The sequence below is a fragment of the Dromiciops gliroides genome, chromosome 4, assembly GCF_019393635.1.
Source record: "Dromiciops gliroides isolate mDroGli1 chromosome 4, mDroGli1.pri, whole genome shotgun sequence".
Classification (NCBI taxonomy): domain Eukaryota; kingdom Metazoa; phylum Chordata; class Mammalia; order Microbiotheria; family Microbiotheriidae; genus Dromiciops; species Dromiciops gliroides.
The window spans coordinates 313,268,659-313,292,742 of NC_057864.1; the positions used below are offsets into that span (position 1 = coordinate 313,268,659).

General features: G+C 37.2%; 1 protein-coding gene across 1 annotated transcript in view; it reads right to left on the reverse strand.

The window, feature by feature from the left end:
* The window catches only part of RNGTT (RNA guanylyltransferase and 5'-phosphatase), a 366,172-nt gene that overhangs the window by 216,932 nt on the left and 125,156 nt on the right, over positions 1–24,084 (reverse strand). Inside the window, 1 exon segment of the mRNA XM_044004408.1 lies at positions 5,038–5,106. Coding sequence (XP_043860343.1) covers positions 5,038–5,106 — 69 coding nt within the window.

Consider the following 24,084-nt stretch of genomic DNA (forward strand, 5'->3'; position numbering starts at 1 on the left):
TCATAATGGCATGAGGATAATTAGGCAGATGATGCAAAAAGTGATGAAACAAAGACAAATTATTTTTAAAAATTAATATCACAGCAATTGTCTTCTCAATTACTCTCCATAAGGGGGGACTATAATAATAATATAATTTTAAAGAATGGTTCAATTTTTGTTTTATTATATGTTTCATGTGTAACAACTAAGATTCTGAATTCCCTTAGACATGTTTTTGAGAACTTTCATTGTTTGATTTGATTATTGACAAAGCTATTTTAAAGTTGTGTTAAGCTCAATTTTGTAGGAAATTTCCTGGCTGATTACCAGCATCCACACATCAACCCCTGAAAAGACTTCCATTCCACGACTACACCTAGAGGACATCTGAGAAAAGACTTTCAGAGACTTTAAATGAACAGTTTTGATTTGTTGTTTTTGTTGTTTTTTTCTCTTTCTGTTATAATATACACCATCTGTAACATGTATTCTCTGCAGAGGCCCTCCCTTTGCAAGACTAATGTCAAAGCGTCGGTTCATGAGGACAAAAAAAAATCGCTCCTCTGGACAAAACTTTCCTCTCTTCCTTTTCTATATTGTTGTTCACATATTATTAGTTAGCAATAGTTATCATATTGTTTTTACTGTTCCGTCAAGGAAACATTTTGTTTCTTGAGGAACAACAGGGGGGACTGTAACGATTGGAATAACGCCACCTGCTGGATACTTACTGTAGAAGAGTTCTGCCCATGAAGGGAAGGTCTTTGAGGGCAAGACCAGGAGTCTTTTCTTCAGGAGTCAGGAAGTGACGCGGACTAGTGGGAGGAGGAAGGAAGAGACTGGCGCTCAGTCTCGCTCTCTCTTTCCTGAGGACGCTGGTGGAGAGTGGAGCTAGAAATGCGTTCTCCCTTTAATAGATAGAAATCTAGGCCTTTCTCTCTCTCTTTACCAAATTCTTATTCTCCTTAATAAATGCTTAAAAGTCTAACTCTTGCTAAAGCTTATAATTTATTGGCGACCACTCATTAGATATTTTAGACAGTTTAGCTAGAATTTTAGCCCTTAACAGAACTTAGGTTCTCCTGAATCCTGGGCCAGTGCTTTATCCACTTAGCCACCTAGCTGCTCCCAAACCATCCTCTTATTAATACATTCTAGAATATTCTAAAGAATTGACATCAATATTGCTAGCCTATACTTAGAAACATCTGCCTTATTCTTCAACTTGAAAATAAGTACAACATGTGCCCCTCTTCAATACTTCAGCATCTTTTAATTTACATTGTTCCTCAAAGATCACCAAAAGAAATTTAGCAATCATATTTGACAATTTTTTCCATACTCTAGAACATCCCTCCTGGGCCAGATGACTTGAGTTCATCAAAGGCAATTCAGTGCTCTCTTAACAATTTTTCACTTATTTGGAGTATTGACAATTTTCATACTATTCTTTCAGATTTGAAGATACCTCCAGGGGCAGCTTGGTAGCACAGAGGATAGGGCACTGGCCCTGAAGTTGGAAGGACCTGAGTTCAAATCTCACCCTAAGCCACCTTCCTCCCCAGGGGTGAAGTCTTTGACTTACCCCTCCACCACTTTTTCTACTGACAAATAAAAGACCATTTTAATCCTAACTGGACTGTGTGCAAAAGTGTAATTCTTTACAGAGGAATACCTAAGGACCCCCATTACATTGTTTTTACATTACAAACATTTATAAATTATCCCCAAATGCCATGAAAGGTCTCTTGTAACAAAGCAAAACAAACAATACAGTGACTCATCTGAAGGGGCTTGCAATATTCTATATGTGTAGCACAACCCCTAAACATTTTATTTTTATAAGCTTAACAGAAGTCTATTAATGTTTCTAATTTATTTAATTAAAAATCCATTCAACATGGGCAGCTAGGTGGCGCAGTGGATAGAGCACCGGCCCTAGAGTCAGGAGTAACTGAGTTCAAATCCGGCCTCAGACACTTAACACTTACTAGCTGTGTGACCCTGGGCAAGTCACTTAACCCCAACTGCCTCACTTAAAAAAAAAAATCCATTCAACATTTGGAGAAAATATCGCTATCATTACTGAATCTCTTTCTACATCATACACCAACATTTAGTAGAAGCCCACTGAGGACACAATGATTTATGCAGTAAATAAAACATTCTTTCTCATGTTATAATGCTAATTCTCCAGAATGTAAAAATTATAACAAAGGTTTCTAAAAAGGACCTTTCTTTGGCAATGCCATATCTAAGTAAATAATAAATTACTTAACCAAAAACATTTTCATCAAGACATATAATACAAAAATGAATCACCTAAAATGAGCACTTCATGAAAGTAAGGGAGCAGCTAGCTATTCTTTTCCTTCTATCAGCTATACATATTTATACACACACACACATATAGTTGGTTATGCATGCATATATACATATGATTTTATTATGCAAATTTAAAAGGAAAATGCTATTTGCAAGAGAAAATTCAATTTGGAGCTAATATACATTTAAGCTCATCTACCAATAAGGCAATAGAACACTTTACAAAGGACTTAGAAAGAAGGCATAGGAGTACACATAATACAGTGAAGATAACCACTAAGTATAAAAAGAATCCTGGAGTTCACACCAACTCTACCCTTACTCAAAACAATATAGAGTATTTGACACAATGATTTCTAAACCTAGATTTAGATAAGAATGATAAAAAGGGCTTTCCTCAGGAGGCTTGCTGAATTTCATCTCAAGGGAACACGGAAAATTGGAAGAAGAAAGAAAAAGCATAAAAGAGTCATACATTTATGCAAACGAATCCTTCACATTAAAGTATCAGCCAATAGGTTTAAGTGGAAATGGGAGAGAAAGAGAAGTGTTCCTCTCCTCTGACAAATTTATGAATATTGTACAGCCTTGTAAAACTGCAATATTATAAATGGAAAACTCAGGTAGCTATATCAAAATTTCATTTTAAAAAATTTTATTACAAAGAAAAGTTACAGAAGCCAATTTGACAATCCATTATTTTCAATCCACAAAACCTTCCCTGGATTGGAAATACAAGATCCTCTTTCATGTTTAGTAAGGGAAAAAAAAAAAAAGGCAGCTCAGGCATAATGAATAAAGGGATGGACTCAGAATCTGGAATAGGCACTCAAATGGTTTCAAATCCAGTCTCAAACATTTGTTAATATTGTGATTATAAGTAAGTCAATTAAAATCTATGTGCTGAAACTCCTGGGACCTATCTATGAAATCATAATTCAGTTGTCTTTTCCATTTCTGAGGGGAATTCGCCTTGTTCTAATTAATCTTTTGGTGATATAAAAGTAATCCTGAGTACAGGTACATTGCAGGCTATTGAAACTTCCAGTATAGCCCCAGCAATATCTGTTTTGCATTGAGAATCATTAGTTAACTTTGGAGGAGGTCATCATTAGAAATCTGGCCACTAGATAAAGAATTTTTGTGGCCACAGACATTCATTAAGACTAACAGTGAAGTTGAAATCTACATTGATAAAAAGGAATAAGGAATACTTACACTTATAAATCATATATCTTTAACATAATAAATATTTAACCCAGCTGATATCTATATACCATATCATGTTATACAGATTATGAATAGTCTTATTTATTCTTTTTTTGGGGGGGGGGGGCCCTGAAAGGAGGGTTAAGTGACTTGCGCAGGGTCACATAGCTAGTGTGAAGTGTCTGAGGCCAAATTTGAACTCAGGTCTTCCTGAATCCAGGGCTGGTGCTTTATACACTGTGCCACCTAGCTGCCCCCTTATTTATAATATATAAATACATGTTTGAAATATGCTTGAATACCACACAAATGGCACATCAAAAGCAATGATGCAAGGTGAGAAGTTTCAAGACCAGGCTTCAAAGTGACTTCAATCTATAAATAATTTCTATAATGTCTATAAATCTGTTTTTATTTTAATATTTTGATAACTATATTTCAGTATAACTGATTCCACTTGTAATCCAATGTATTTTAATGTATTTAAAAACATTACTCTGATAAGGGATCCACAGACTTCCCCAGACTGCCCAAGGGGTCTGTCTGTCCACTGACACAAAAAAGGTTAAGAATTCACATTCTAAAATAAAACTGGATATGGGGTTTGATACACCTAACCCTAAAGAAGAACTAACCAGGTTCATGGCATAGAGAATGGAAGGAAAGCATAGAACAGTGAAGCATAGAGTTAGTAACAAATGGAATACAATATATTAGTTGGCATAGGACATAGGCTAAATCAGAAGCTTCTCCTATGAGAAGCACAACCAAGATCACCAGATAATAGGACACACATATCGAGGAATCAAGGGATTATTAAATTTTAGATTGACCAACTAGATATCAGGATAGACATACCTAAGAAGTATGGGGAGATAAAATTCTATAGCAGGAAAGTCAATTAGGTGTGGCTACTACCTGACCAGAGCTAGCAGAGATAACCCCAAAGGTCGGGACCATCATTCCTAAAAAAAAAATCCCCCTCAACTCTCAGGAATATGGCAAGCATCCAGGCTTTCCCCACCCCAACCCAAAAAGAAGCTTTCTATTTTTAGGCGGACACCCCATCTATCCTCTGTAAAAGCTTTTGGCTTCCTTCTGTTCTGGGAGGAGGATGTTTCTAAGCCACCTTCTCCCCAGGGATGAAGTCTTTTGACTTCCCACTTGGCTACTTTCTCTAGCACTAAATAGAAGACCATTTTAATTTTAATTGGACTATGTTCAAGAGCGTAATTCTTTAATGAGGAATACCTAAGGACTCAGACCTTTTCCCCTGTGACATTAGCAGAAAACAAATCACCTCAAGTTTATGGCTTTGTCATGGTTTGTAAAGATACTTCTTCAATTAAAAAAAAAGCCATAAAAATCAAAGTACCTTCAAATAATTCTTTTCAGAGCAATTACTACCCACGGGAATTTTTACTCTACATACAACAAAAATCACTAAATGCAATTGGGAGCTTTAAGTCTTTAAAAATTATGAGGAAAGTACATATTTTAATAATATATATTTCAACTTACTCCAATAGGCTGAAAAATAAGTCCATCTACTTCATGACTGACTTCTCTAGCAAAACTTCCTTCAAGAAGCTGTAAAAAAAAAAAGTATTCTTGAGAAACATAAAATTAAAAATAAAATTTGATTATATTACTTAGCTTTGTTAATCTTAAGAAAATAACCAACTATATGATTAGATTAAATCATATTGCCCCTTATTAATGTAATTTAGGGTTAAAGGTCCAGAAAATTTTATTTATGTATAAAACAGGATCCATAATAAAGTTGACATTTTTTTTAAAGAAATACCATAGGTAGATTGAGAAAGTCAATAGACAATACAATGAAAACAGAACATATTTAGTGTATATAAAATTAGCAAGAAATAATACATTCTACACAAAATAATACATTCACTTGAAGGAAGAAAAGGTCAAACATTTCAAGCAAATTAATGGAAAAAAGAAGTGGGAACAAAGGGTTCATTACTAGACAACGAATTCTTTCATCAAGCAATAATTTGGTAAGAGGACATGTGGAGTAATGGATAAAAATTAGATTTAGGAGTTAGGAAGACCTAAATTCAAATCCAGTCTCTGCATGGCAATGTGACACTGAGCAAGTCACTCTAAGTTGCAAAGCAGGCAATGATTTGAATTAGTAACTGATGTTTCCTCATTGGCAGTTGCCTATACCCTCTAAAAATCAAATCTCAGGTCCTTATCAAAAGAAAGAAAATTATCTGGTAACTGATTAAAATTCAAAAAAAGTATATCAGATAAAGGGACTATATAAGCAAAAATCACTAACAACTGAAAGCAGAAGCTAATTGCAGAAGCTGGGCCTTTAACAGAGGCCTAAACCAAAATATTCATTGCAACACTTTTTTTTTTAAATAGAAAAGAACTTAAAATAAAGTAGGTATCCATCATTTGGAGAAAGGTTAAACAAATTGTGAATATAGTGAAATACTACTGGTCCATAAGGAATAATTAGAGAAACAGGGAAAGACATAAGAATGATGTAGAGGAACACATGAATTATAATCTCAGAAGGAAGGCACTAAGATTAAGGAAAACTAGGAAAGTCTTCTTGCAAAAGGTGGGACTTTAGCAAAGATGTGAAAAAAGCCAGAGAAGGCAGGAAGCTAAAACAAGCTATGAGAAAGTTCAAGACATGGAGAGGGACAGCTAGTAAAAAATAATCAATAAACATTTATTAAGTGCCTACTATTGTCCCAAGAACAATTAAACCCTAAGAACAGAAGTATAAAATAGACAGTCCCTGTCCTAAAGGACTTTACAATCTAATGGGGGAAGACAAGACAGAAAAGGAATTGGAAAAGCAGGAAAGGAAAATACTCAATGCCAGGGGCATGATGGAGAAATCCAAAAGGATGCAACTAGGTGGAAAATGAAGACATGTCTAGCCTGGACACTTTCCTTAAATGCAGGTTTTGGGAGGAGCTCTCTGCTCCATCCTCCAATCAGAAGAGTACCAAGGGCAGAAGATATTGATGAGGTATGAGTACCAAGGCTGATGTGATCTAGGACTTAGCTTCTTAAACTGTGGGTCGTAGAAACCCCAAGAATTCTCACATTTTCTATTGCCGTGGAGTATCCTCCTGTTATCTCCTTTACAAATGGGCTCTGTGGCCTAGTGCCCCCTTCCCCTGAGCCAGGTCACCCATGATCATCCGCAGCAGCCCAGTGCCTGATGGGCAGCTCAGGAGCTGCCACTAAGGTTTACATCAGCACAAGAAGAAAGAAGCAAATCCCATCCAGCAGTTCACTTGTAGCAACCCATGACTACTACTGAAGAGGTCTGGGTTCCACTTCCAGCAACAGCTCCTGTGGAAGTGCCAAGTACTCTTGGGAAGTGATCCCCCACCATCCTGGTCTTCCCAAATCAGACCCAGGCCACTGATGGGCGAGCTTCTTCTTCAGGAAGTTAAGGCATCCATTCATGACAACTGTATTAGAATTCCCAGAGCCCTCAAGAACTTTCCAGGTTGCTCATGGCACAATCACCTGTGACCTGGCTCAGGAGGCCATGAGGAAGCGGCATGTCAGCAAACCCAGCAAAACCAACACCGGGCCTTCTGCAAGAGCAGCCACACCCCACCCCACCCCACCCCCACCACCACCACCCCTTGCTTCTGAAGTGTACTAGGCATCAGAGCCCATTTCCCCTTCCCTCTCCTACCTATTCCCTTAGAATAGACAGGCTCCTTAAGTGTAGAAATAGTTGTGCTGTGTGTGTGGTTTTTTAAAAAAGGAATACAAAATCAAAACACCAAAAAACAAGTAAAAGAAAGCACACTTATCGTTTGTATTTTTTTACTATCCAAATCACCTGTGTGCTTTCCAGCAGCCTCAGTAACTTTGTTTACTTTATACTCAACAGAAACTAATAAACTTTGAGCAGCCTTAAAAAAAAAATTGTGGGTGGTAATCCACATAACTGAATGGGGGGGAGGGGGTGTCACAAAAAATTTTGGGAACAGTAAAAGGATATGTATACCTATTTTATAGATCTATGTACTTGGGGCCATGTAAAGATTTCTTGGGTAAAAAGGGGTCACAAGTGTAAAATGTTTAAGAAGCCCTGAACTAGGAGGAAGATGAGGTTCCTGGGATCATGATAGAGAAGGCCAAAAGAGTACTGCCTGGTGAGAAGCTGGGACATCAAATGTCTTATGAGAGGATCAGCAAGGAGCTAGTGTCAACGGATTGTACAAGCTGTGAGGATAATATGTAAAAAAGACTGGAAATGAAGGAAAAAGTCAGGTTAGAGAGAGTTTTAAAAGCAAAAATGAGGATTTTATATTTGATACCAGAGGTAAAATACACTCAGGACAGTTACTGATTACAAGGGTGAAATGGTCAAGAAACCCTATGCTTTAGTAAGATGAATTAGACAGCTGAATAGAGGATAAACTGAAGTCCAATCAGTAGGTACTTCAATAGTCTATGCATGAGGTGATAAGGGCATGCACCAAGGTAGTGGCAGTGTCTGAAGAAGGAAGGTATAAATGATAAGACTTGGCAAAGGATTGCAAGTGCAGAGTGAGAGAGTGTGAAAAGTCAAGGATGACACCTAGGTTGTAAGCCTGGGCACCTGGGAAGACGGTAGTGCCTCCAAAAGGAAAAGGAAAAGTCTGGAAAGGAAGAGGGTTTGGAGAAAAAGATAATGAGTTTGGTTTTAGACATTTTGAGTTTAATATGTCTATAGAACATCTAGTTCAAGATGTCTAATAGAAAGTTGGAGATGCAAGACTGAAGGGCTAGTAAGAGGTAAGGGCTTGACAAATAGATCTAAGTTATCTATATAGAAATGATAATTAAATCCATGGGCAATGATGAGACCACCAGGTGAAAGAATAGAGAAGCAAGTACAAGATGGAGCCTTAGAGAATATATAAGGTTAATGGTTACAACTTGGATAAAGAACTAGCAAAGGAGCCAAAGAAAAGAGTAAGTAGAAGAACCTAGAGAGAAAAGTGTCTGGAAAATCAAGAGAGAAAAGACTGTCAAGGAGAAGAGGATGATAGACATTGTCAAAGGCTAGAGAGAGGTCAAGAAGGACAAGGACGGAGAAAAGGTCATTTGATTTGGTAATTAGGAGATCACTGGTAACTCTGGAGAAAACAGTTTTGGGTAACTGATGAGGTTGGAATTAGACTGTAGAGTTAAAAAGAGGGTGAAAGGAAAGGAAGTGGAAGCATCCATTATAGACTTCCTCAAATTTAGCCAAGAACAGTAGGGAAAATATAGGAAATAAATAAATCAAGTGAATGTTTTTTGATGAGGGAGACAGGGATGTGTTTCTAGGTAGTAGGGAAAAAGCCAGTACACAGGAAAAGACTGAAGATAAGTGAGCGAGAATAATAGAAGGGGCAATCTTCTGCAGATGCCAGGACAGAATGGGATCACCTGTGCATGAAAAGGGGGTTGCCTTGCCAAGGGAAAGTCTATCTCTTCATATGAGACAACAGTGAAGAAGGATATTGTAGCAGAAATCAAATGAGTGATATGAGATGAAGAGGGGAAAAACTTCTTGATGAAAGCACTCCATTTTTTCATGATACATGAGACAATGGCCAAGATAGCAAAATAGCAGAAAGTATGGTGAGCTTCCCTAACCTACCCACAATTCCAACCAAATTCTAATCATAAAATTTTTTTAAAAGTTACAGTGAGTCAATTTTCCAGCTCAGGCTGCCATAGGCAGACAGGGAAATCTGTAGACTCTGGAGATGCAGTCTAGGTAGAACATGTCATAGGAAGTCTCTCCAAGAGAGTGAAAGGATACGGTCATATATCTGGGGCAAGATAAGGTCCCAGATTCATATCTGTGCACTTCGGCCTTATGCACCACACAGAAGTAGGTGCCAAGTGGCAGCTTTCTCACTTTCCACCCAATTCTAGGATGAAATAGGAGTGGAACAAATTTCTGCTCCCTGGGTAATATTCCAGGTTAGCAGGCCTTCGATTATGTATTGAGCAAGGAAGAGTTCAGGAAGCAGCAGCAACTATGTGGTTCAGATTCCAAGAGGCAGGTACAGTTCCAACTTCTAGTTCAGTGATAAGTTTGCAGATGAAAAACCAGGGCAAGAATCCAAGTACAATAAAAGTTACTCTGAACCAGCAGAGCTTTACAATTGGTTGATAGTGTTTGAGACCAACAACATTCTACCGCAACTCCAAAGGATATAAACCCACAGGCCCGTTGTTCAGACTCAAAGTAAGGTCAGGACCTTGTAGAGCTCAGACAAAGGGGCCAGCCATCAGGCTTGTCCTGATCAGGGAGATCAGGGAAAGCATGGAAAGCTTTCAAGTTCCTAGCCTGAACTATCCCTGAAATCTTTGAATAATATTATACTTAATGCCAAAGAAAGCAGCAGCAGGAACCTAAAAGACACAAGTGCTTTTGTATAAGCAGTGAACCCCCTGCTTGTAAATCTCAGCTGGAATAGAATCAGCAGCAGGTACTTTAACATAAGAGAGAAGCCTAATGGCATTCAAAACCTCTTCTTCAGTTGGAAAATGACTACCTGAGTTATACAATCAATGGCTTCAGCATCCTACATCCAAAGCCTCCAAGAAAAATATGAATTGGCCTCAGGCCATGGAAGAGCTCAAAAAGGTTTTTGAAAATAAAATAAGAGAGACAGAGGAAAAATTAGGAAGATAAATGAGAGTGATGCAAGAATATCATGAAAAAAGAGTCAATAGGACCTGAGTTCAAATCCGGCCTCAGACACTTAACACTTACTAGCTGTGTGACCTTGGGCAAGTCACTTAACCCTAATTGCCTCCCTTAAAAAAAGATACAATGAAGACTAACATAACTAAAATGTTATTAAATAAAATTTTTTAATCAATTATGACTTGAGAATGGCACATGAACAACAACATGGAAGACTATATACATTTTCCAACCCTGACAACCGCTTGAACTTCTTCAAAATAGGAATCATGCACAAGAGATAAGCAATTTCATCTGTCTCCAGGGCCTATAATATCAAAAACCCCAAGGGGATAACAACCTGTTAAAATAACAGCAGAGAAGACTAAGCCTTGTCCTTAACTTACTAAGCAGACCCTCCCCCACCAGTCACCGTGTTCTAGAAGGCTCATACAAGCCAAATAATAGCTTAGAGAAGCACTCAATCCTGACTTCACCATTCTCTAAGCCACAGGAAAACAAGCATTCTCTGACTGGGACTGTATTGTGGGAGCATACTGTGTTGCAAGACTGCACACTCAGAAAACTGAGAAACAGATGGAACTAGGAATGGGTGTCAGCAAGTGTGTATATCTACCAGGCCTGCCTGTAGCAAAGGGGCGTGGCATCCAGAAGAGTCCAGTTTGTTCCCTAACAGTGAACTGGGGCCAGAGGCCAAGACAGATTCTATGCAAAATGCCAAGTATTGAAGGAAAATGAGATAACTGAGATTCAGCCCCCAGCAATGACCATCAAAGGGAAAAGTTTCAGAAAGTAAGATAATATAAGGAACATGGATTCAAAAGTTTTTAATTAAGTCCCGGCAAAGAAACAAAAGCAATTCATCCAAATAATAATCATTCATTATGACAAAATTCAATTTATAAGAGATAAAAGGATGGTTCACGATTTCAAAAATAACAATCATATTAAAATCAAAAATATCTAAAGCAATATGATTAACTCAAGAGATGCATAAAAGGGCTTTGACAAAGTACAACACTCATCTATTTAAAAAGAAAATTCTACGGTATAGGCAAATGAGGATTATGTTGTAATATCATAAAAATGATCTATCTAAAATTAAAAGTAAGCATGATATGCAATAGGGACACACTGGAAGTTTTTCCAGTAAATAAAGAAGTAAAGCAAGGATGTCAATTCCCTCCACTATTGTTTGATAAGTTCTGAAAATGCTAACAATAAATCAAAAGAAAGAAATTAAAGGCATACCAATAAGTAAAAAAGTCAGAATAAGACATTTTTTCAACCAACAAACACTTAGGAGGTCAGCAGGACAAATCTATGACACCAAGGTAGAAGCCTGTCTGGAGCACACAACACAGTGACAGCAGCACAAGCAGCGGGCCTTGGAAAAGCCTGGGACAGCAGCAACAGGAACTCTCAACTCAGAGACAGTAAAGAGGTCTGACACTGTTCAGAAAGAGATTACAGGGAACCCTTTTCCAGTACTGGATGCAGACATCACTGACTAGCAATTCTATGGCCCATAAGCAGTATGTAACTGGGTTACAGTTCCAGGGTAGAGAGGAGTGCTTTTGGTCTGTCACAAGGGAGTAGGAGCCCTAGTCACAGTTCTATGGGAGAAAGGAAGACTAATGCTTGTGGATGCAGAAGAACAGGGAACCTGGTCACATTTCCAGAGCCAAGAGGAGTACTAGCACTTGTGGCTGAAGAAGAGAACAGGGGCCCTTCCTGGGTAAATGCCTGAGTGCAGAACAAAAGAACAATCACATCTTCCCCCGATCACAGTACCTTGGAAGCACTGAAAACTCCAGAACCCCAGATTTAGCTCTGAATATATCAATACAAAAAAACTGAATCTTAGAACAGTGCCTCCCAGAACGCAAGTGAATAAAGCTCAACTTTTTTTTTTTTAGAGCTCAACTTTAACATAAAGTGAAAAGTCAAAAAAAATAGGCTGGTCAATGATCAAACAACAACAATAAGAATTTGACCATTAAAAGCTACTACAATGACAGGGTTCAGTCTAGAAGGAAATTAAGAATTATAAAAAGCAGGTTAAGAGGAAGAGCATTCCAAGTATAGAGCACAGCTAGTATAAAGGCATGGAGAAAGGAAATGCAACTGTTATACATGATGAATAGCACGTAGGCTAAGACAGTTGGAAGGAATATGGAGGAGTAGGAGGGAATATGTGCAAGATTAGAAAGGTGGGAAAAAGCCAGGCTATGAAGACTCTTGAAATGCCAAAAGTTGTTTATATTTGGTGTGAGAGGAAGCAACTGGAATTTACTGAACAGGGCAATAAAATAGTCATTCCTGTGTTTTAGGAAAATTGCTTTGAAGGCTCTGAAGAGGATGAAGAGGAAGAACATGAGACGGGGAAATGATTTAAGGGAACTATTACAATAATCAAGGCAAAAGTAATATTAATTAGAAAACTATTACAATAATCCAGATGAGAGGGATTAAGAACCTAAAATCAGGTGCTTGCTGAGTTAGTAGAAAGAGAGGACCTATTCAATGGATGATGTTGATGGAAATGATATATTTTGCAACTGATTTGACATCAGTGAGCACAATGAGAGAGAATAATAAAGTTAGGGATAAGAATTCACTATTTGGTAAAAAAAAAAATTATTGGCAAAACTGGAAAGCAGTCTGGCAAAAACTACATATAGAGCAATATTTACCAACAAATGGTCAAAATGGATATATGACCTAGATATAAAGGGAGATATCATAAGTAAATTAGAAGAACATGGAACATTACCTGTCACTTATGAACAAAATAATTTGTAAACAAGAGATAGAGAGCATTGTGAGATATAAGATGGATAATTTTTATTATATTCAATTTAAAAGGACTTGTATAGGAGCAACTAGATAGCGCAGTGGTTAAAGCACCAGCCCTGGATTCAGGATTACCTGAATTCAAATCCGGCCTCAGACACTTGATGCTTACTAGCTTACTAGCTGTGTGACCCTGGGCAAGTCACCTAACCCTCATTGCCCCGCCCCGCCCCAAAATAACTAAATAAAAGATCTTGTATAAATAAAATCAATGTATCCAAGATTAGATGGAAAGCAGAAAATGGGGAGGGGGGGGGGAAATCTTTTATAAACAGTTTCTTGGATAAAGGTCTCATCTCAAATACATAGAAATTTTGTCAAATTTGTAAGATTATGAGCCATTCCCAGTTGATAAATGATCAAAAGATATGAACGGGTTAGTTTTTCAGTTGTGAAGAAAAACAAAGCCATATACAGACTTCCAAAAAAAGCTCTAAATAATTTTTGATTAGAGAAATGCAAATTAAAAACACATCTATCAAACTGGCTAAAATGACAGAAGGGCAAAATGACAAATACTGAAAAGGATATGTGGAAAATTGGGTCAGTAATATACTTCTAGAAGACCTGTGAACTTATCCAACCATTTTGGAAAGCAATATGGAACTATACCCAAAGAGTTATAAAACCATGTATACTGACTCTGCAAAACCACTCTTAGATCTGTTTTCCAAGGTGATCAGGGACAAAGGAAAAGATTCTATATGTTCTAACATATTTAAAGCTGTAGAAATAGAGGGGATGCCCATCAATCGGACAATGGCTAAACAAGATGTAGTATATAATTGTTTGAATCCTTTTTTGGGGGGGGAGAGGGAGGAGGTGAGGATTAAGTGATTTTCCCAGGGTCACACAGCTAGTAAGTGTTGTGTCCGAGACCGCATTTGAACTCAGGTCCTCCTGAATCCAGGGCTGCTGCTTTATCCACTGTGTCACCTAGCTGCCCCCTGTGGTACATAATTGTAATGGAATACTAACATGCTGTAAGAAATGATGAGTAGATTGATTTTAGAAAAACATGGAAAGACTTTTATGAAATAATGAAGAGTAGAATGAGTAGAACAAAGAGAACACTGTACACAGTAACAGCAATATTTCTTCAAGAACTGTGAACAACTAAGCTATTCTGGGTATTATAAATATTCAAAATCAACCACAAAGGCCCTATGAAATACACACACACACACACACACACAAAAGTTTATACTGGGGCAAGTCACTTAGCCCCAATTGCCTCACCAAAAAAAATAAATAAATAAATAAAGGTCATAATGAAATAAGGTGCTATATACCTCCAGCAAAAGAAATGATAAATAGAAGTATGCATAGTATGATTTTACATAGATATAAGGACAGATTTGTGTCAAATAATGACTTTCTCTAGCACAGGGTGGGGAGGGAGGATGAGACACAGCTCAAAACTTAAAATGTAACAAAAAGATGAAATGAAATTGAAAAGTAAAAAAAGAAAAGGACATTAGCACACACTACTGGTGAGACCGTGAAGTAGTCTGACCAATCTGTAAAACAATTTGGGATCACGCTAAGAAAGTGACTAAAATGTCCAGATCCTTTTACTCAGAGATCATATTGCTAGCCACATATCCAAAGAAAGTGAAAGCTATAAAGAAAGGTTCCCTATACATAAAATATTGATTGTAGCACTTTTTTGTATTAACAAAGAAATAAAAATAGATTCCCGTCCACAAATATTATTTCACTGCAAGAAATTATGAATATGAAAAACAGACCATGGTAATATTTATATAAACTGATATAGACTGTATTAAGAACCAAGAAAACTATATGTTCCATCAAGGAAACATTTTGTTTCTTGAGGAACAACAGGGGGGACTGTAATGATTGGAATAACGCCACCTGCTGGATACTTACTGTAGAAGAGTTCTGCCCATGAAGGGAAGGTCTTTGAGGGCAAGACCAGGAGTCAGGAAGTGACGCGGGCTAGTGGGAGGAGGAAGGAAGAGACTGGCGCTCAGTCTCGCTCTCTTTCCTCTGGACTCGGGTGGAGAGCGGAGCTAGAAATGTGCTCTCCCTTTAATAGATAGGAATCTAGGCCTTTCTCTCTCTCTTTACCAAATTCTTATTCTCCTTAATAAATGCTTAAAAGTCTAACTCTTGCTAAAGCTTATAATTTATTGGCGACCACTCATTAAATATTTTAGACAGACTAGCTAGAATTTTACCCCTTAACATATACAAAATGATTGTAACAAGAAAAAATGGAAATAACAAGAAAAACAATTTAAATTGAACACTGTGCAATTACAATAATAAAGCCTGGGTTCTGAAAAAGCTATAAGAATGAACCCTACCTTCCTGGAGAAATGTACAAACTAAGGTTATGGAACACTGCATATACTATAAGATTTAAGTTATTTTTGCTGAGAGTTTTGGGTTTGTTTTTGGTTTTGGTTTTTTAAATTTTCTGACCCTTGGAACCCCTCTGATTGGAGGATGGAGAGGGAGAACTTCTCCCAGAATCTCCATTTAAAGAGGGCCCAGGTCAGCTTATTTCTTTTTTTCCCTTTTTTTTTCTTTTTTTGCTGGCAATTGAGGTTAAGTGACTTGCCCAGGGTCACACAGCTAATGTCAAGTGTCTGAGGCTGGATTTGAACTCAAGGTCCTCCTGAATCCAAGGCCAGTGCTTTATCCACTGCGCCACCTAGCTGTCCCCAATCAGCTTATTTCTTAATTTCTCACCCAATTGTACTGCTTTGGACTTCATCATGTTACCCATACCAGCTACCTTCCCTTCCCACTTTTGAGATTCTTTTTGTGTATTGTATTCCCCCATTAGATTATAAGCTGTTTGAGAACAGGAACTGTCTCTCTTTTTCCATGTTTGTATCCCCAGTAAAGTGGGCATTTAACACATTTTTAATGACTCACTGAAAACAAAATATACTGATAAAAAATAAATTTTAAAGGTGGTATAGCTGGGACCAGTAAAGAGGAATGAGTAGCTCACAGAAGCTACAAATGTAGACTTAACAGATTTGAAAACTGGAAGAGTATTAGGTTTCAAAATATATACAGAAAAGCTTTTTAACAGATTTCTCCAGCAGTCAAAAGGACTACTTCGGGTTTATGTTCCTCATCACTCAAAGCCCTCAAGCTAAGGTTAAATAGCCACAAGGGAAATATTATATAGAAAAGATTCTTTTTCATATATGGGTCAGACTAATTCTCTCAGGTTGCTTTCAATTCTGAGATTTATGATTCTGTAAAATATAATATAATTACTCTGAGTCTGTATTTTAAAGGTCAAATTGTGTGATACAAAGAGAGTGTTAAGTTACATTATTAAGTCTTAAAATCCAGACACATTTTCAAGAATTTATATGAAATGAGAAAAAGCAATAATACTTTGAAACAAATCCACGCAAAAATTTGTGAAGCATTTTTCTCAGCTGCAATTCCCTTTGGTAAAGGCTCAACATACACAAAAATTATATTCCTCGTGGAAATGATATATACTGCTTTGAGAAATTGATTTATAATCTTATTAACTCTTACAAATATCACTATTTTACTACACCCAATGGCAAAGATAAGAATCATAACCATTCCCTCAGCAATACCCTGTCAACTAGAGTTACTGGTCTATAATAATACATAATATTAAGATCTTACTCTCTGTTTTGCAAAATGGATTTTCCTCCCCTGTTTTTCTCCATGAGTCTAATGAAAGACATAGGGAAAAGAAATACGTAACCAAAAGGAACAAGAATGAAAATCTAAAATTACAAATAAGAGGAAAACATTAAATCTCAAATGTAAAGAGAGGAGATATGCCTTAATTAGAGGTAATTTGTAATATTCAAACTAGATACATATGCAAACACATTCCAATAACAGCTTTACTTAGTTGGGGGTGGGGGAGAGGGAGAATAGCTTCTTGTTACATTAGTGATAATTTCACAAAAAGTCATTCAACATACCTGAACTAGATTCTTAAAGAAAACTCCTGGTACTCACAGGCTGGCAACTGACACTAAAATGAACTTCCTCTGACTGAAAGAATTGTATCATATAAAATATATTTTGCTAAATTTTGAATTCTGCATCCTTATAGCTACTCACACATCAGTGACCATTTGGCATAAAGTTAAATAAGTTATGCTTTTTTCCAGTCTTTAACACATACGTTACAATCAAAATTATTCTACTTAATGACCTGGGCTATAATGAATAGAAGAGGATATTGTCAAATTGTCCAACAGCAGCAGTAGTAAAGCCATTAAAAGTGTATCCCTAACATGCAATGCTCCCTGAAGCAGGAAAAAAGAGGAAATAGCGAGAATTTTGAGAGAACAGTGGTAAAGCAACGAATCAAAATGGCCTATGCTACATTAGAATTACTCAACAAACATAAGTTTTATATGGGTTGCTAGAAAAGAAGGAACTACAAGCAATGAACTCTCCTGGGATTCAAAGTTTCAATCAACATCAGGTAAGTCTATAAAACAGAATTAGTGGGGCAGCTAGGTGGCACAGTGCATAGAGCAGCAGCCCTGGATTCAGGAGGACCTGAGTTCAAATGTGGCCTCAGACACTTAATACTAGCTGTGTGACCCTGGGCAAGTCACTTAACCCCAACTGCCTCACCAAAACAAACAAACAGACAAAAACAGAATTAGCATGAGTTAGTTTGAAATACTTCAAATTAAAGTAACCAACCAAAGACTTAATTTTAATTCTCCCTATTTAGGAAGAACCAAAAATAAACAAATTTTGTCATATGCCCTCTCTGCACAATTCTATTGAGAGTCTACCCACACTCTTGCAAGAGGACCTATAGATAGATTTCAAGGGGTCCTGTGAATTTGCACAGGAAAAAAAATTACATCTTTATTCTCACTAATTTCTAATTACAATATAGGCAATTTTCTTCTATTATGGTAACAAGCCACAGTAGTACTAATGATACTTAAAACTTTGTCATCACAAATACTTTCATATCACATTACAGTTGAAATCAATTCAATGTTCAACATACTGAGTGTTGCCTTGTCAAATGACAAAATGCTTCCTCTTAGTGATGAAAAGGAGCCCCCTGGGAGGATCATGGAGGAATGAGCACCATCATGATCAATGGGTCAGGTGCAAACCACTTGATGAAAAACACAACAGAGGCTTTCCAAAATGCATACATTGAAGTTGGGAGGCTTACAGGAGAGTGTTCTGGGTTTCTGCCACTTCTACCTGCCAGAAGATGAGTTTCCAGATAACTATCCCTTTGATATAAAGATCATGAACTTTCCCATCTCTAACCTCTGCTTTGTAGGGCTGCTATCATTGATTGATGCCCCTCAATCCACTGTCCCTGATAACAGTGACCAAGCGCCACAGTGCAGGCATCAAGGTTATTATAGTGACAGGTGATACAGCCAAAGCAATAGCCAAGAGTTTGAGCATCATTTCAGTCATTAGTGAGACTGTTAAAGACATAGCAAAATGGCTTAATGTTCCTGTGGAGCAGGTTAATGAAAGACAAGGAAAAGACAATGTGGTAAACGCAATGGAGATTGAATGAGATGAGCCCAGAGCAGCTGTAAGAGCTCCTGATCAACCACACCAAAATTGTCTTTGCAAGGACATCTCTCCAAAAGATGTCAGAGACAGGATGCTATTGTTACAGTGACAGGGAATGGTGTTAATGATTCCACAGCCCTGAAGAAGGCTGATATTGAGATTGCCATGGGAACTGCATGTCCTGATGCAGCAAAAAATGCAGCAGACATGTTCTACTAGATGATAACTTTGACTCTATAGTGACAGGTGTAGAGGAAGGTGGCCTAATCTTTGATAATTTGGGAAAAAAAAAAAACACATTACTTTCTCCCTGACCAAAAACATCACTGAGATTTGTCCTTTCCTAATCTTCATTACGGAAGGGTTCCCCCTGCCCATTGGGACTATCACCATCTTGTTCATTGACTTGGGCAGTGATTGCCTTAGCCTATAAAGAAAGCGGAGAATGACATCATGAACTAGAGGCCATGCCACAAGAAGGACATACTGGTGAATCAACAGATATTTCTTTTAAAAATAAAATTTAACTTTAATTTGTATAATATTTTAAATGTATTCTTATTATTTAATGCATTAACAAAAAAATAACTGATCCATTTCATATCCTATGTATGTATATATTCTACATAGAGAATATAGATTACTTTTCCTGAAACCTCATTCCAGCACCCTCCACCCCTGGGGCCTCTCCCATTGATGGATGGCTCCACCCAGAACCTCCATTTAAGGAGAGCATCAGGGTCAGCCAAGTCTAATTCTTTTGTCTATTGTACTCAGGACTTCCTTTATCATTCCCTCATACCTTCTCCTTATGAATTATCTTCTCTACCCCTCCCCTTCAGAAAATAAGCTCCTAGATTGTAGGAATTATCTTTCTTTCTACTAGTATTCCCAGTGCTAAGAACATAGCAAATGCTTAACAAATTCTGAGTAAGTACAGAAACTGTAAAATCAGTAATAAAGAGGGGGGGTGGGGGGGTTGGGGGTTTTGTTGTGATTGTCTGGTGAGGCAATTGGGGTTAAGTGACTTGCCCAGGGTCACACAGCTAGTAAGTGTCAAGTGTCTGAGGCCAAATTTGAAATCAGGTCCTCCTGAAACCAGGGCCTGTGCTCTATCCACTGCACCACCTAGCTGTCCCAAGAGTGTGTTTTCAAAGATACAATGAAGTAATGAACATGGAATTTTATTTCCTGTGAAGGAAAATTAAGCATTTCAATCTTGACCAAGTATTTTATGAAGTCTATCACAGGAAATATTATGGATAGATTTGAAAAGCAGTAAATGGATATTTACTCTTTCGCTAAAATCTGTATCTCAGATTTTAAAAACTATTCTGATAACCATAAATCAAGAGAATTGGTTTCCATTGTAATCCTATGTATTTTATTTTAAGCATTTAAAAACATCTCAGCAGCAGTTCATAGGCTTTACCAGATTGCCAAAGGGATCTTTGTCACGCACAAAAAAAAGATTAAGAATCACTACTGTGTTAGGAATGTTGACCCATTCATGGAACCTAACCTAATAATCTCACTAATTTGAGAACACTAATTAGTAAACTCCTATTATTTTCATCTAGATAAGGCTCAAAAATTCACCACCACAACCCAATTTGTCTGAATAGGGCAGGAAATTCTTAACCAAGGGTTCATGAATTTTTTGTGGCTTTTTATTATTATAATAACTGTGTTTTAATAACTAGTTTCTTTGGCGATCCTCCATTTTATTTGTGCATTTAAAAACATTTCCCCAAGAAGAATCCATAGATTTCACTAAGCCATGATAGGAATTCATAGCTCAAAGAAAGGTTAAGTATCCCTAGAACACAGGCAATATTTTTCTTTCCCAATCTGGTTTGTATAAAATCCAAGTTTGTTGCACACATTCTTTTAAAATACCAGTATACCTATTATTAATTAGAAGCATGTTCTACAACAATTATAAATAGGAAGACAGGCATCTTAATTTATGTTGATGATATGGTTTTATTATCTCTAACTCAAAGATTACTTCAGAAACCAATTATTTTCAAAAAGCAGATTAGCTTCAACTATAATAAATCTAAAATATTTGATGACACCTTTCCACATTTGTATAAGTATTATTAAATAATGCTATCAGTTGCTTGATTCTGCTACTCAGATGCATTTTTTTTCATCTAACTCTTCCCATAAGCTCAACAAGATATATCCCTAACTCAACATCAAGCTTCAACAGGGGCCACATCAAGATGCCTTTTTCTTTTTCCAGGGCAATTAGGGTTAAGTGACTTGCCCAGGGTCACACAGCTACTAAGTGTCAAGTGTCTGAGGCAGGATTTGAACTCAGGTCCTCCTGAATCCAGGGCCAGCGCTCTATCCACTGCGCCGTCTACCTGCCCCCTAGATGCTTTTATAGGTGAGCAAATGACTGCTAACACCTGCCATTAAAACAGTCTAGGCTAAATTGTAACCATGTTTTATAACAAAGAACTCTGGGGTCTTTACTATATTTGATCTAACAGCCTGAGTAGATGCAAAAACATATCCACCTAAATGAAGATTACCCTTAGGAAACAGGACTCTTCACTAGAGTTAAGCAAAAATCAGACTTCTAAAACTTTTATAATAGAATGCCAACCTCTTTTTTCTTCCAATCTGATATTTAAAGTCTAATTAAGGAAAAAGCATAGAATATTGGTAGTTCTAAAATGTATCAGAAAATTCATCCATGAATTTGCTGAGTATGGTATAAGTAGGAGTCATGAAATACCAGTCTCTGAAGAATTAAAGCTGAAGGTTACTCAAATAGAAGCACACAGCGGATTATGAGTACAGCACAAGCTATTGCCAAAGAAACTTGCAATGGAGAATGAGAATGTGATTAGAAAAAAATTATGACAAAACAGAGAGACAGGCCAGCCATACAGCAAGAGGAAGAACAGGTAGGTGGCACAGTGGATACTGTGCCTTGAGAAATGACTGGAGAAGGAAATGACAAATCACTCCAGTACCCTTACCAAGAAAAAGCCCAAATGAGGTCATGAAGAGTCAGACATAGACAACAACAAAAACAGTCGTAGTCAAATAATATCCAAAAACCTAGAAAAAAGATCTCATAACACATAGTGGACCAATATAAAGTTTGTGTAAGGACATGAACAAAGACATACAAAGGAAAGGGAGACAGGCGATCTGCAAAGTAATGGAATAAAGACTTGCCAAAGATTCAGTGGTTACATTTGGAGTTTGGGGGGGGGGGGGGGGGTGTTGTTGTTTTTAGTGAGGCATCGGGGTTAAGTGACTTGCCCAGGGTCACACAGCTAGTAAATATTAAGTGTCTGAGGCCGGATTTGAACTCAGGTACTCCTGACTCCAGGGCTGGTGCTCTATCCACTGCGCCACCTAGCTGCCCCCAGTGGTTACATTTGTATTTAAGAAAGAAAGTATTATTGATATTTCAACTATAAGATCCTTTACATTCTGATTGTAACACTATTAACTTACATCAACAGAAAACTATATACCTAAAGCATATAATGGTTTTTAAGCTTTAATATTATGGCCCTCCTATGTGACCCTGGGCAAGTCACTTAACCCCAATTGCCTCACTAAAAAAAAAAAAAAATTATGGCCCTCACCTTTAACAAAGGGCTGATATAAGAAACATCTATTTAAAATTTTTATCTCCAGTAAAGATGTTTAAGACATTATTATTCATGGCACCACAATCCTTCATATAAGGAATTATATTAAAAACATTTATTAAGCACAGTGGCTGGCACATATTAGGTTTTAATAAATGTTGGTTAATCAATTAAGAGTCTCTGTGCAAGACACTATAATCACCACACAAAAAATAAAAAGGCCTAGTACCTTCCCTTAGAGAAGGGATGGAGATGGGAGTCACAAAATTTACACAGGTAACTAACATGGTAGGGAATAATGGAGGCAAAGGAAAAATCCAGACAAAACTTTCTAGCCAATTTGAAGAGGTCAATAACATTTTCAACAGATAAATTTCCTGTTATAATTAACACAATATACTTCTCTGTGAATTTATTTCCAGGAATACAATTAAAAAGATAAAGTTAATTAATCAATTCAAGCTATACAACTCACTGTGGTTTTCCCCTTACTTGTGTAACGATTGAAGGACGCCACCTGCTGGAGACTTACTGTAGAAGAGTTCCGCCCATGAAGCGAAGGTCTTTGAGGGCAAGACCAGGAATCTTTTCTTTGGCATCAGGAAGTGACGTTGAGTAGTGGGAGGAAGAAGGAAGAGACTAGCGCTCTGTCTCGGGCTCTTTTTTTCCTTTGGACTCTGGCAGAGAGGGGAGCTAGAAATGTGCTCTCCCTTTAATAGATAGGAATCTAGGCCTTTCTCTCTCTTTACCAATTCTTATTCTCCTTAATAAAATGCTTAAAAGTCTAACTCTTGCTAAAGCTTATAATTTATTGGCGACCACTCATTAGATATTTTAAACAGTTTAGCTAGAATTTTAGCCCTTAACGCTTGCAAAGAATTCCAAGCTAAACTCAGAGCAAAACTAACTCATCCAAAATGCCCAGTATCATCTATTTCTCTGATCTTTTAAAAATGATTTTCATATTAGAATTACGTGTAATTATTGTTTTATATATACGGAACTCTAGAGAATCACATCATAACCTTTTTAGAAGTAGAGTATAATTTTTGTTTAAGCTTCCCCATAGGCCAAGATGGTAGAGTAGACAGGAACTCACCTGAAGTCCTCCCAACATACACCTCCAAACATCTTTAACACCTCAAGCTGAGTTCCCATAGCAGCATAGCAAACAAAAACGTCAGGGTGAAACAATTTTCTAGCAGAAAAACAACTTAGTATGAAAAGAACCAATTATTCTGGAGAAGCAATTTGGAACTATGACCAAAGCACTAGAAATCGTGCAACCCCTTTGATCCAGCATTACCACTGCTAGATTTGTACCCCAAAGGACATCCCCCAAAAGAGAAAAGACTTATTTGTACAAAAATATTTATAGCAGCTCTTTTTTGTGGCGGCTAAGAATTGGAAATCAAAGAGATGCCCATCAATTGGGAATGGCTAAACAAGCTGTGGTATATGATGGTGATAGAATATTATTGTGCTATAAGAAATGACAAGCAGGATGATTTTGGAAAGTCCTGGAAAGACTTGTATAAACTGATGTATAGTGAAGTAAACAGAACCAAAAGAACACTGTGCACAGTGACAGCAATTTTGTTTAATGAAGAACTGTGAATGACAACTATTCTCCTCAATACAATGATCCAAGACAATCCCAAAGGACTAATGATGAAGCATACTATCCACCTCTCCAAAGAAAGAACTGATATTGACTGAACACAGCCTGAAGCATGCTATTTGTTCACTTTCTTTCATTTTTCTTTTATTCAAGTTTTCTTATACAAAATGATTAATATGGTAAGGTTTTACATAACTGCA